Here is a 13,556-nt window from a genome sequence, read left to right as displayed (position 1 = left end):
CTGCGATGTTTATTATTTAATATCAAATTGAACATTTATTTAAAATATTCATATGTTCTGTAATGTTGAAAATCCCCGATATAATTAATTACGCTGTTGCACTACTGTCCTAAGACGTGTAACAATCTCGTTTTGGAAAGAATGTGACGCATATGACGTCGTTAAAAAACGGAACTCTCAATTTCACTATTGATATCATATTATAATTATTACAACGGAAATGACATGACTTGTCAGACACTACAAAAACACCAGAGTGAAATATTACAACAATTAAGACAAAGAGAATACCGTTGATGGTGTAAATGCGCGTCTTTGTCGCGAGTTCGGCGACGGCTTGCTAGGGTGTTTTGACCATGAAGTTGATATTTATTAAGTTGTCGTTCTTTAACATGTGCCTGCTGATTTGGTGAACATCAGTAATTTTTTTATATTTTTTTTATTTTAACAATAGTTGGAGTTTTTGGTGTTCTTGGTAATGGTTGCACAGTTATAATGTTCAGATTTAGAGATAACAAGAACTTGTTCAGAGTGCAATTACAAATTGAAATAATTACTATATGTTTTATTTACAATTACATTCATTATAATAGAAGTTTCATTTGCTGATCGGTTACTCGTACTATAATAACTTTAATAATGCCACAGAGGCCTGACTGTTGAATTCGAAATCCGCGCTATAGTTAATTATTTTCCGCATGTTACGCAATGTTGTGTTTAATCTCATAAGTCAACTATCAGTCGTATTATCTATATCATTTATCAGCTTTTAAATGGTATCGGCGGTACCGACTATATCGAATTTGTGGGATCGTAAAGTTGACGCAGAACGTGAAAGTTCATGCCGTAGGCCTTAATTTTACCAGAAACGTAAAACACACTAGATAAACGTTCGCATAAAGTATATGGTTTATGTTTGTAAAACAATAAATAATATAATAGTTTTTAATTTCTTTTTAGTTCTCATACATACGAAGACGATGACGTCTACGTCATCGTCTTCGTATGCATGAGAAATAAATCAGTAGAAAGACGCATGTCTCCCTGATATGTTCCACGTGAAGCGAATTACTTACACTGGCTTTATGTCGTTATTTACAGAAACACGGTTAAGAAAACCAAACACGAATTAATTACATCATGGAATCATATCTTCAGATAATACTTTCTATTAATCCGACTCACGAACACTAAAATTGTAAATAAACAAAACGTTTATCCGAGACAACACTGTTCATATCTGGCACGCACATTAATTATGATGAATGAAAAACAAATAATTTAGTATTAACATATATATCCTAATTATGTAATCGGGCTGTTTTCACTTTGCATTACTGATTCTTCTTGAAATTCTTTGCGATCATTTTGTGTTTGTAAACAGAAAGGACTTCAGTTTATATTTGCATTTACTTAATTTCATCGTGTCACAGAAAGTTGTATTTTTGTCACTCTGGTGCATATTTAACCATTGAGTAATTTCATTGAATTTCAATCGAATGATGCTATTGTTTGTTTACGACTGTACGTTTTAGTGATTAATTATTGGCGAAGAGTGAGGATCGACGCGTCATTTAACCGGTTAAAAAAACCCCAATGCTTTGCTATGACCGTTCCTATGTGATCCCAGCTATGATAATGGTGTTGTTTTATATCGTGTTGTATTTGTGTTTTGTATAGTCATTTGGTCACTTTCTTTAAATGGAAGACTAGTCTGGATAAATAAGAAATTATCTCCTGATAATATTTCTTAAGTTTCATTTATATGTATTTACGACAATAGGCAAAAGCATCATTAAAATTGAGGCTAATCTTGAATATTCGTGGTAAGCCATTGCAGCGGATACATTTGTGTAATCGGAAAAGACCAATGTCTAGTAGCCTGCAAAAGTAAAAAGGTTCCATCACTCCAAGGCTCGAATAAACCCTCAAATAAAATAATTGTGTCGATTACAACTTTTAAAATGGAACAATTTAACATAAGTTAGTAACTTGAAGAGCAAAACAAAATCATCAAAATCACGACGAGCCTGCAATCCAGTCTGACATATTTGTCCCCTATGATTTCGTGTATCGCATGGTATCAAACACAATAGCCATTTTCTAAGTCAGTCTCTGGCAACGGTCTCTTCTAGCATGAACATGTTACAATACGCAGAACCCCAGCTCCGCTGCCATCATCAGCTTACGAATCCTAGCAAGTAAATGATGGTAATTTTAACCAAGTAAAACATAAATTAGCACTCCTTTGGCTAGGGCATAAACAAAACTTCATAATCGACACGTAATACACTCGCTGAGATGTCTTGTACTCGATGCGTTATACAGATGTTCGCAGAAATAACTTGGCTAAGACACCGATGAACTTATTTTGATGTTGCTTTTCATGAAAATGCAATTTAGAAAAAAGAGGTTTGCATGCTTTGAAGTGGGATTATTGCAGAGTTTCATACGACTCTGTGCGCTGTTGTTAAATAGTAAAGTGTCTGGTTTTGATTAGGAGCGTGTTTTCCATGTATCGTGGGTGCTGACACGGTTTCATTAAATTCAAACGAAACAATGATCAAACATACCTTCTTTGTGGTAGTGTTTTCTCTACCATACTTTATTGTAAATCGTCGCTGTACACCATTACGTTTGGCAGAATGTGTTAAGGCAAGATACATCATTATTATTGGACACCTATAGGAGCTGTATAAATATTCTCTTGTTTATATTATTTATGATATTTAATGTTTCCGTTCTGACCAAATGGATAGTCACGTTCAATTTTTAAAACCATATTTGTCCAGAAAGTAAACAATCAAGTGCTAGCTCAACGAAAGGTAATGGAACATTGACGTCTTGGACAATTTATTCCTTGTTTATTTGGCCCTCAAAAATCAGGAATATATTACGTATGTGTGTTGCCCTGTTGTTGTGGGCATAATTAGTTGCAAAATAAATATTTGCTCGATGGTGACCCTTGTAGTAACCCGATATGAATTTAACGTCATTAAAGGTATCGTCAGCGTAGGTAGTTGAAGCAAATGCTATTTATTTCAAGAAACTTGCACATAGCGTGCACACAACACAGCAGAAGAGATGTGTTTAAAGCATTTCCGACAACAACATGGCAACCCAAATTGTTTATATTTTTAGACCAGCTCCACTGGCGTCGTCCTCGACCTCTTCGCCTTACCCCATGACCCCGAGTTCTGGCTTCTCGCCGTTGGCGTGTACGGGACCGTCGCGACCGTCCGCTTCAATTCCACCATATCAGAGAATGTGCCTTGGGAGAAAGGTAACAATAAAAACGTTTGTTGTAGACAATAATCAGAACAGGATGTTACATGGTGCAACAAGTAACTCAACGAACACTTTCCTGTTTTCTACAATATGTCGGAAAGGGTTCATCAACATGAGGCAAATATTCGTTGATGACAAAAAAGACATAATACTTAGCTAAATTTACTCTTGAATTTAGCATGTGTACGCTTTGTGTACTTGGTTTAGAACATACCATCTGTAAAAGAAGGATGGATAATAATCATTTATGAAGTTGGGATCCAAGAATAATAAAAAAAGACAGAATGAATATTGCAACATGCATCATGTTGTTGTGAACAAATATACATGAGAATACAGACAAAAAACGTGTTTTTCAACCCATTTAAAACATGCCCAAATGGTCATACGCGTTAAGTAGGCTGACAACATTATTAATTTTGTATTTCAATAGATATTTATAAATATGTTCACGTGTGTTTTTTGTTTTAAATTTCATTACCCCAAACTATGTATTGTTTCTTCATGAAACATGAACCCAAAGCGAGCACTGCAGCTTTATCACTTTGCGAACTTAGCGCATATCATATTTACAACAATAAACTACAAAAGCATCATGTGTTTGCTAATCGACCGTTCATGCCAACATAAAACGGTCGTTGATCCCCATTCAGAATTAATTGCCTATTTTACCAACCACCGGGTTGATTATAACGTCATGTACAAGAGTTATGTCCATGAAATATACGCAAATTGAACTTTCAGCTGTATCAGCAGCAAGAGAAACGTCGTGATACCATGAACCATGCGGTCCTTCACTTATGGCAATGAGTAATTTGCCAAACAATATGGCACAAAACAGTTGTAGCAGACAATAAACAAGCGTACACAACAAACCCCAAAACATGAATAAAACTGGAGTGAAGAGTGTATACTTATACATGTAATGGTATGGGTTATTCCATGTCTATTTCTTTGAGACATGTAGTGGTATGGGTTATTCCATGTCTATTTCTTTGAGACATGTAGTGGTATGGGTTATTCCATGTCTATTTCTTTGAGACATGTAGTGGTATGGGTTATTCCATGTCTATTTCATTGAGGCATGTTGTGGTATGGGTTATTCCATGTCTATTTCTTTGAGACATGTAGTGGTATGGGTTATTGCATGTCTATTTCTTTGATACATGTAGTGGTATGGGTTTTTCCATGTCTATTTCTTTGAGACATGTAGTGGTATGGGTTATTCCATGTCTATTTCTTTGAGACATGTAGTGGTATGGGTTATTCCATGTCTATTTCTTTGAGACGTGTAGTGGTATGGGTTATTCCATGGCTATTTCTTTGAGTTTCGGCTAAACCTCAACCTGGTCTAGATCGCCACTGCTCGGCATTGAGCGTTCCAAGGTGGCGATCATAGCTTTAATAATTATATATTTATATTTATATAGTGTTCTGCTTATAGTGTTTCTGGATTTTAGTGTTTGCCATATACAATTCTACAGCAGTTTGATGTGTGGCGTGTTGATGCAGCAGAACGTATCTCATTACATATCTTCAATGTTTTCATGTTTCAGTCATCATAGGCTGTATGCATTATAACTATTTTTAAGCTATTTGAGATTTTTGAGCTATTTCGTATTAAATATATTGACGATTTTCCTTACACATCGTTTGTTTGCCAATATTCTGAAGATACTGCGCTTGATTTAAAATTTAATATCTTTTTTTTTTAGACAATTCTATTTGTTTCTATACTAATTACTATGAAACCATTCGCTTAATCGGTTTAATAATATCCGATGACACCGCAAAACTAAAATTACGTGCGTAGTATTCGATTCGCTAGTCATTTTTGGAATTCATGTTTTCATGTTTTGTCGTCCTTATAGGTAGATTTGATTAAAATCGTTTCAGAGGCATGCTGTTTGTTATTTATTCTAGGATAATTGTGATGTTCGGGCTGCACTTAAACCGGTTCGAGTCCGCAATTTTCTGCATTAACCGTTTAAAGGCGCTGATCACACTAAACTCATTTTTTATGTTAAAAGTTGGTGTTCTGTTAAAAAAGAACTGGATAAGATTAACTTCTGATAGCAATTCAGGAGTTTCATTGATATTGCATGTCCATTGACATTCCTTAGTTCGAATAAAAGGTTAATCCAAACGGGTTAATCGGCTATAATGTAATCACCACGTTTTAAAAAATGTTTGAAATATATATGCGTATAGTTGCATAAAGTTACGATCTATTGGCATTGTAGGGGTTATCAAGAAGTCAGATTCTCTCACCGGAAGTGGGAAGGGGTCTTGGACTCTGCTGAAGTCCTCCACTATACCCGTACTATTCAATATGTCAATCGTCGACGGGCGGCTTCATCCGCGCATTTCCTGGAAACATCCGGTGGTGGGTCATCCAAACCGGAAATTGGAATACCAGGTGCACGTTCTGCAGACGTTTTGGAAGTCTGACGATGACATGCCTAGGCATTGGGCGCGTTTTGTCACCGCATATCCGCACGAGCAGGTGAATCTTTTGAATAAGTCATTATTCAAGTAAATATTAATATGTTGTATCTACTGATACAAGTGTTTTTACCCATTTATGCCGAGTGGACTCTCCCATCCTTCTAAATCGGATCAATTTATTTCCAAAATAAGGGATGTCTAGTATATTTATTTCTATATTTAGAATATTTCTTACAGAAATTCCTTTAAGCAAAGAGCGCAGACCCTGATGAGACGCCGCATCATGCGGCGTCTCATCTGGGTCTACGCTGTTTGCCAATGTCTTTTTTCTAGACGCTAGGAATAAAGGGGTTAATGTTGCTGACCATTATTACTAAAAATTATTTTTTTTTATTGCGACTTTGTGTGTGATTGTACTGTGGAAAATACGGCTGTTGATATGAATATCTGGTTGTATAACTTTAATTTTTGCTGATTCCATTTAAAAACAGGTCATTAAATTCCTCTTTAATTGATTAAACTATTAATATTACTCCTTCTGCACTGGAATAACTATAGACATTATGCCCGCATTTTTTCATGGTACGGTTTCATTCGAAAAAAAAAAGTTTAATCATTCTGATTTGTTAAGTTCATATAAGCACCCATTCGATAAAAAATAACGGAATAACACATATCAATTTGAGACAAATTTTTTCTTTGATGCCGGCTCATTGATTAAAGTTCCCTTCACTAGCTTTAGTTTATTCATTAATTCTGGGCAATCCACCAAAATCAAAATTACTACGTATTTACAAAAGATTAACAAAATTCTAAATCGAGTTAAATGTCGGCACACTGTGTTATTTGAGCAGTAAAATAACAACTAAATAATGCAATCAGAAGTATCGTTCATAAAATTGTATTCATAGATTTAAGATTTCATATAATAATTGGAACATTAATTTTAATATGTTAATTTATTAAGACCCTTATATTATGTTATCTATACGTCGCATTAACGCAGTGTAATGTAATTGAAAAGAGACACGCATGAGGCGATGAGGGTAACAAAATAGCTATCGAAAACTCAACAAATAAAATACAACATCATCGCCTCAGAACAATTGCGATACATTTTAACCGTGTTGTGTGGAAAATGGGTGTCATTAATGCATATGCGTAAAGTGCCATCCCAGATTTGCCTGTTCAGTCCGCACAGGCTAATCAGGGACGACACCTTCCGCCTTAACTTAATTTTTGCAAAGAAAAGAATTTCTTGAAACGAAAAATATCATCAAAGCGGAAAGTGTCGTCCCTGCAGAAGCCCCCCGTTTTACAGAGCCCGGCCCATTTAACACATTTATGCCGAGTGGACTCTCCCATCCTTCTAAATGGATCAATTTATTTCTAAATTTAGGGATGTCTGGTATATTTATTGCTATATTTAGAAAGTTTCTTACAGAAATTCCTGTAAGCAAACAGCGCATACCCTGATGAGACGCCGCATCATGCGGCGTCTCATCTGGGTCTACGCTGTTTGCCAAGTCCTTTTTTTCTAGACGCTAGGCATAAATGGGTTAATTAGCTCACATGGGCACCTTGTACCGGTGTCCGTCGTGCGTCGTCCGTCGTGAGGCGTTAACTTAATCTCACATTTGTTCATACAAAATTGATTAAACTTAGTTATGTTTATCCTGACAATATCTAGACCGATGTTGACGATGGGTCACATTTTTCTTAAAACTAACTTTTATGCCACAGTTGACATTAAGTTTCTTTTAGCTTTTACGACAAAGCAAATGAGAAACCGTAACGTGTACACGAACATGCATTTAAATTGTTCTTTAAAATGATGTTGACTCTAGCTTTAGCAAATACCCATGACGTTGACATTTTTTGAAGTTATCAAACTGACCTTGTTGCACTCGCCATTTCAGCCGGAATTGAACCTCACGGGGATAGTGTACAACGCTCATTACTACGTGCAACTGGAGCTCGTTTCCAACAGATCATGGATGGGGGAGCTCAACTTTACCACCCCTAAGTGCGAAGACGTAGACTTGGTGGAGCCGGAAGTGTGTGAGTCCGACGACGTTAACAGGCCGATCGTCGTCGTCACCCAGGGGCCGATTCCTTCGCCGAGAACAACGAAGGAAAATATTGGGACCGGAGAAAAGGAGGTGTTTGATGTTGACAATAGTAAGTGTTGTTACTTACCTATTCCTTTGATTCATGAGTGTTTGCCTGCAGCGTATTGTTCCTGAGAATTATTCGTCAGTGTTGTGCTATTTTATATATAGTATGTGCTTTGATAAAATTGCAATGATCGCGCATATTATTGTTCTTTTCTTGCTGCTGTTGCTGACGTTGCTGATGATAACAATTGCTATTTCTGCTGCTGGTGATACTGATAATGATAATGCCAAAACTATTTTTATTATTGAACGTGTGATGCTGCTGCTGCTGGAGATTATGCAATTACTAATATTTAATTTCAAAATAAGTGTGATACGCATTTCGACGAATCGACGATGACTAGATCTTTGACGACTACGAAACTCTAAATTTATTTCAGAATCGGATCACAATTTTCACTACGGCAGTGACGTTGATGACTCCGGTCTAGGTACTCATTTAGATTTATTATGTAGTTCGTTCATAAAATGTTATCTACGAATATGAATTTATTCAAATATGTTGGCATTAATAGCATTAATAACTATCTCTGAACGTTCCGCCCTTTTCAAAAACGTTGTCAGATGTTTTCCGATATTGCAAAATATTTACGCTAAATGATTAACATAACGTTGCTCTATAAATCGTTGTTTGTAAATATCAATTACGCCCAAATACGAAATGCATCAGACTTTGTCTCTCACAAATAACGCAATTTTGTGTTTTCATTTTCGTTTTTCTTTTTTAGACTGGAACCTGACCGTCACGAGTCGCGAGTTCGACCCCGCCAGCGGACAGGTCGTTGTCACATTGAAGTGGCTGGCAATATTCAACCACTCCAAGGTCATCTACAACGTGCACTGGACCAACAGGATCCACACGGTACACGTGGATGGCGGTCAAAACGTGGTAAACACTTCCGACACGTGGTACCAGCTACGCTTGCGTGCAAACAGCGAGTATGACGTTTATGTAAGTAGACCGTTTATTGGGTAAATATGTACCTCTTTTAATAATGAAGAATAAAACGTGAACTTTTTATTTAGTGATTTTTCGATCAATGTTAAAATAACTACGTAATTTCTACTGTTAACACTCGCTATAACGTCTGTAAATGACCGTCGTTTATAATTTACTTTCAATTTAACAAGATTGAATTGTTTGAGCTCGATCAAAACGCAGGCATGTGTCGTTTTCAAGATGATAAGTGCGTTCCAGGATTGGAACTTTTAGAGCGAGTGTTCTACTGACTTATAAAACAGGACCGTTATAGACTTTATCTTCTTTAATTTGGTACCTGATCATTAATAAATGTTAAATAATATTTTGAACGTGTTAAATTGTTCACGCCCTAATGCATCGTTTTCTTTTTAAGGTGTCTGCAACCTACTCGGACCGACGCGACCCAGTGCTCAGTAGCCCCGTCAGCGTGTCAACCATGGCAACGGAAAACATGCCTCACGTGTCGCTGCAACATGCATCTGTGGCAGGTTTGTTTCAAGTACTAGTATCCGATATGTTCACAAAATGTGTATTTCGTATTCTGGGAATATTTAACCCTTTCAGTGCGGGAACCGAATTTTGAAGGCCTTTGCAAACAGTTTGAATCCAGATGAGACGCCACAAAACATGGCGTCTCATCAGGATCCAAACTGTTTGCTATTCTGATAGTATTCTTTGAAAAAAATCCAAGAAAATGCTTATTTTAGAAATTCTGCAGACGACATTTTAGCAGACGACAAATTTCCCAGCATGCAAAGGGTTAATACCGAGACTGAACAGACGTTAAAGGGGCCTTTTCACGGTTTGGTAAATTGCCCAAAAAAAATTTTTTGTTCAAATTCGCAAATTTTCTTTTAAGTTATGATATTTTCGAGGAAACAGAAATACTGAACATTTACCATTCTCTAAAATATCAATTATACGCATTTTTTGACGATTTAAAAACCCGAAAATTATAAAGCGTCGCAACGCGAAACTACTGAAAAATTTGGATAGTTTTCTGTTCTTGTCGTCATGTTTTGTGATACTTCGAGGATTATTTATATATAATATAAAATGCAACCCTCATGGTATGAGCATGGATGGCCGAGTGGTCTAAGCGATAGACTTTTACTCTAGGGGTCAGTGGTTCGAGCCCAGTTGAGTTTTTTTTTCTTTCTTTGATTTTATTCTTGTTTTTTTACTGGAACTTTTGTTTACATTTATCAATATTAAGCATTTAATGACAAGCTTCAATACACGCCAAAATCTGTGAAAAGGCCCCTTTAAGCGTTTTACCGGCGAATTGCACTATATATATATATTATTTGTCTTTCGTGAAATATCGATCCTTTTTGCCTATTGCATTAATACACGATCTTTTCAAAAATCGCAGGAATAACAATTTCACTAATTGTACACTATCGTTATGACAACTCTATAATAGTTATTATCATAGCACCACATTGATATCTGCTTGATATCCTGTTGCCTGATATCTTTTTTTATATCACGGTCAACAGGAAGTTCATATATCAGTCATGTGTGGAGGCTACTAAGACTTAAGTACAATGTTTTGTTTTATTGTAAAACTGAATCAGATTTATCAAAACAAACAATTTGATACCAATATGTATTACATTTAATCCGCAAACAACAACAACAAGAGGGCCAAGATGGCCCTACGTCGCTTACCTGAGAGGAGTCGGTTCATTCAATCTTTACCAAATATCAAACTTGACCTAGATATTGTCCAGACAAACATCCTGGTCAAGTTTAATCATTATTAAACCAAAACTCTGGCATATGGAGTGATTTTGTTTTTGTAAGATTTGACTTGGTGACCTATATTTTGAGTAGACCCCCTTTACCAAACATCAAACTTTGCTTACAAAAATAAATATTATGACCAAGATTAATAAAATCTGAAACAAAAGTGTGATCTTTAGAGTGTTTACAATGATTTTGTATAATATAATGAAAATTTGGACAATCTACGGGCAATAATTATGGAATTAATTATGTGATATATATAAAACCAATATTTTCACCAAGTTTCATGATGATTGGGCAAAAAATGTGACTTCTAGAGTGTTCACAAGCTTTTTAGCTCACCTGATTGCTCAGGTGAGCTTTTGTGACCGGTCTTTGTCCGTCGTATGTCCGTCCGTCCGTTAACATTTGCTCGTAAACACTCTAGAGGCCACATTTCTTGACCCATCTTCATGAAACTTGGTCAGAAGCTTTGTCCCAATGAAATCTCGGCCGAGTTCGAAACTGGGTTGTGCCGGGTTAAAAACTAGGTCACTAGGTCAAAAAAAGAAAAACCTTGCAAACACTGTAGAATCACATTTCATGTCCAATCTTCATGTAACTTAGTCAAAATGTTTGTCTTAATGATATCTTGATTGAGTTCAAAAGTGGTTCCGATCCGTTGAAAAACATGGCCGCCATTGGGCGGGGCACTTTTCCTTATTTGGCTAAAGAGAAACCTTGTAAACACTCTAGAAGTTGGTAAAAACATTGGCTCAATTGATTTCTCGGACGAGTTCGAAAATGGTCGAGATCGGTGAAAAAACATGGCCACCAGTGGGCGAGGCATTTTTCTCTATAAGTATATAGTGGCAGTTTTCCCCATTTGGCTATAGAGAAACATTGTAAACACTTAAGAAGTCACAATTTTTGCCCAATCATCATGAAAGTTGGTCAAAACATTGGTTTTATTGATATCTCGGACGATTTTGAAAATGGTCTGGATCGGTAAAAAAACATGGCCGCCAGTGGGCGGGGCATTTTCTCTATATGTATATAGTGGAAATATGTGAACACAGTAGAAGTCACATTTTTGGCCCAATTTGCATGACATTTGCTCAGAACATTTGTTTTCTTGATACAAGATTCTAGTTAAAAAAATGGTTCCGGTCAGTTGAATAACATGGCTGCTGGGAGGGGGGCAGTTTTCTCATTATGTCCCCCCCCCCCCGTTTCGAAGAAGCGGGGGTATATTGTTTTGCTCATTTCGGTCCGTCCGTCCACCAGATGGTTTCCGATGATTACTCAAGAGCGTTTATGCCAAGGATCATGAAACTTCATAGGTACATTTATCATGACTCGCAGATGACCCATATTGATTTTCAGGTCACTAGGTCAAAGTTCAAGGTCACGATAACCCGAAATAGTAAAATGGTTTCCGGATGATAACTCAAACACTCTTATGCCTAGGGTCATGAAACTTCATAGATACGTTGATCATGACTCGCAGATGACCTCTATTGATTTTCAGGTCACAAGGTCAAAGGTCAAGGTCACGGTGACCCAAAGCAGTAAAATGGTTTCCGAAAAATAACTCAAAAACGCTTATGCCTAGGATCATGAAACTCACTAGGTCAAAGGTCAAGGTCACGATGACCCGAAATAGTTAAATGGTTTGCGGATGATAACTCAAGAACGCTTAGGCCTAGGATCATGAAACTTCAAAGGTACATTGATCATAACTCGAAGATAACCCCTATTGATTTTCAGGTCACTAGGTCAAAGGTCAAGGTCACGATGACCCGAAATAGTAAAATGGTTTCCGAATGATAACTCAAGAACGCTTAGGGTAGGATCATGAAACTTCATAGGTACATTGATCATGACTCGTAGATAACCTCTATTGATTTTCAGGTCACTAGGTCAAAGGCCAAGGTCACGGTGACCCGAAATAGTAAAATGGTTTCCAGATGATAACTCAAGAACGCTTATGCCTAGGATCATGAAACTTCATAGGTACATTGATCATGACTTGAAGATGACCCCTATAGATTTTCAGGTCACTAGGTCAAAGGTAAAGGTCATGGTGACCTGAAATAGTAAAATGGTTTCTGGATGATAACTCAAGAACGCTTATGCCTAGGTTCATGAAACTTCATAGGTATATTGATCATGACTCGCAGATGACCCCTATTGATTATCAGGTCACTAGGTCAAAGGTCAAGGTCACAGTGCCAAAAAACGTATTCACACAATGGCTGTCAAGGTCACGGTGACTCAACTTAGAAAAATGGTTTCCGGATGATAACTCAAGAATGCTTATACCTAGGATCATGAAACTTCATAAGTACATTGATCATGACTCGCAGATGAAATAATGATGAAACTTTACCAGGATGTTTGTCTGGACAATATCTAGGTCAAGTTTGACATTTGGTAAAGATTGACTGAACTGACTCCTCTCAGGTGAGCGAACTAGGGCCATCTTGGCCCTCTTGTGATTTTGTTCATTGCAAGGAATTTGCGGCGTTATAGTATGTGTTAATTTATAGCCAAATTAAAGCAGCACGGAGAAAAATGGAATATTTTTTTAGAATGCTATAGTTCAAAACAAACTAATTGTTCGGTCATTGTAACTTTTATTGCTCACTTTTATTAATTGTTTTGATTGATTGGGAGGAAATCCATCTCAGTTGGAACGAGAAATACATTTCAGTGGGAAAGAGAAATACATTTCAGTGGGAAAGAGAAATACATTTCAGTGGGAAAGAGAAATACATTTCAGTGGGAAAGAGAAATCCATCTCAGTGGGAAAGAGAAATACATTTCAGCTTTAGAAAAAAAGTAGGGGGGGGGGGGGTATTTATTAGGACCAGTTGTTAAAAATATACAAAACGGTTATTTCGTACTATACTAGAATGGTTTTTCAT

The 13,556-nt window shown here is 36.7% G+C and overlaps 1 protein-coding gene across 1 annotated transcript in view; it reads left to right on the top strand.

The window, feature by feature from the left end:
* The window catches only part of LOC127874634 (uncharacterized), a 96,072-nt gene that overhangs the window by 57,281 nt on the left and 25,235 nt on the right, over positions 1–13,556 (top strand). The window contains exons 7-12 of the mRNA XM_052419095.1: positions 3,142–3,283; positions 5,532–5,794; positions 7,656–7,917; positions 8,294–8,344; positions 8,642–8,865; positions 9,269–9,383. Of these exons, the coding sequence (XP_052275055.1) occupies positions 3,142–3,283; positions 5,532–5,794; positions 7,656–7,917; positions 8,294–8,344; positions 8,642–8,865; positions 9,269–9,383 (1,057 nt within the window). The remainder of the gene's footprint in view (positions 1–3,141; positions 3,284–5,531; positions 5,795–7,655; positions 7,918–8,293; positions 8,345–8,641; positions 8,866–9,268; positions 9,384–13,556) is intronic.

The sequence above is a fragment of the Dreissena polymorpha genome, chromosome 3, assembly GCF_020536995.1.
Source record: "Dreissena polymorpha isolate Duluth1 chromosome 3, UMN_Dpol_1.0, whole genome shotgun sequence".
Classification (NCBI taxonomy): domain Eukaryota; kingdom Metazoa; phylum Mollusca; class Bivalvia; order Myida; family Dreissenidae; genus Dreissena; species Dreissena polymorpha.
This window is presented reverse-complemented; position numbering and strand designations above follow the sequence as displayed.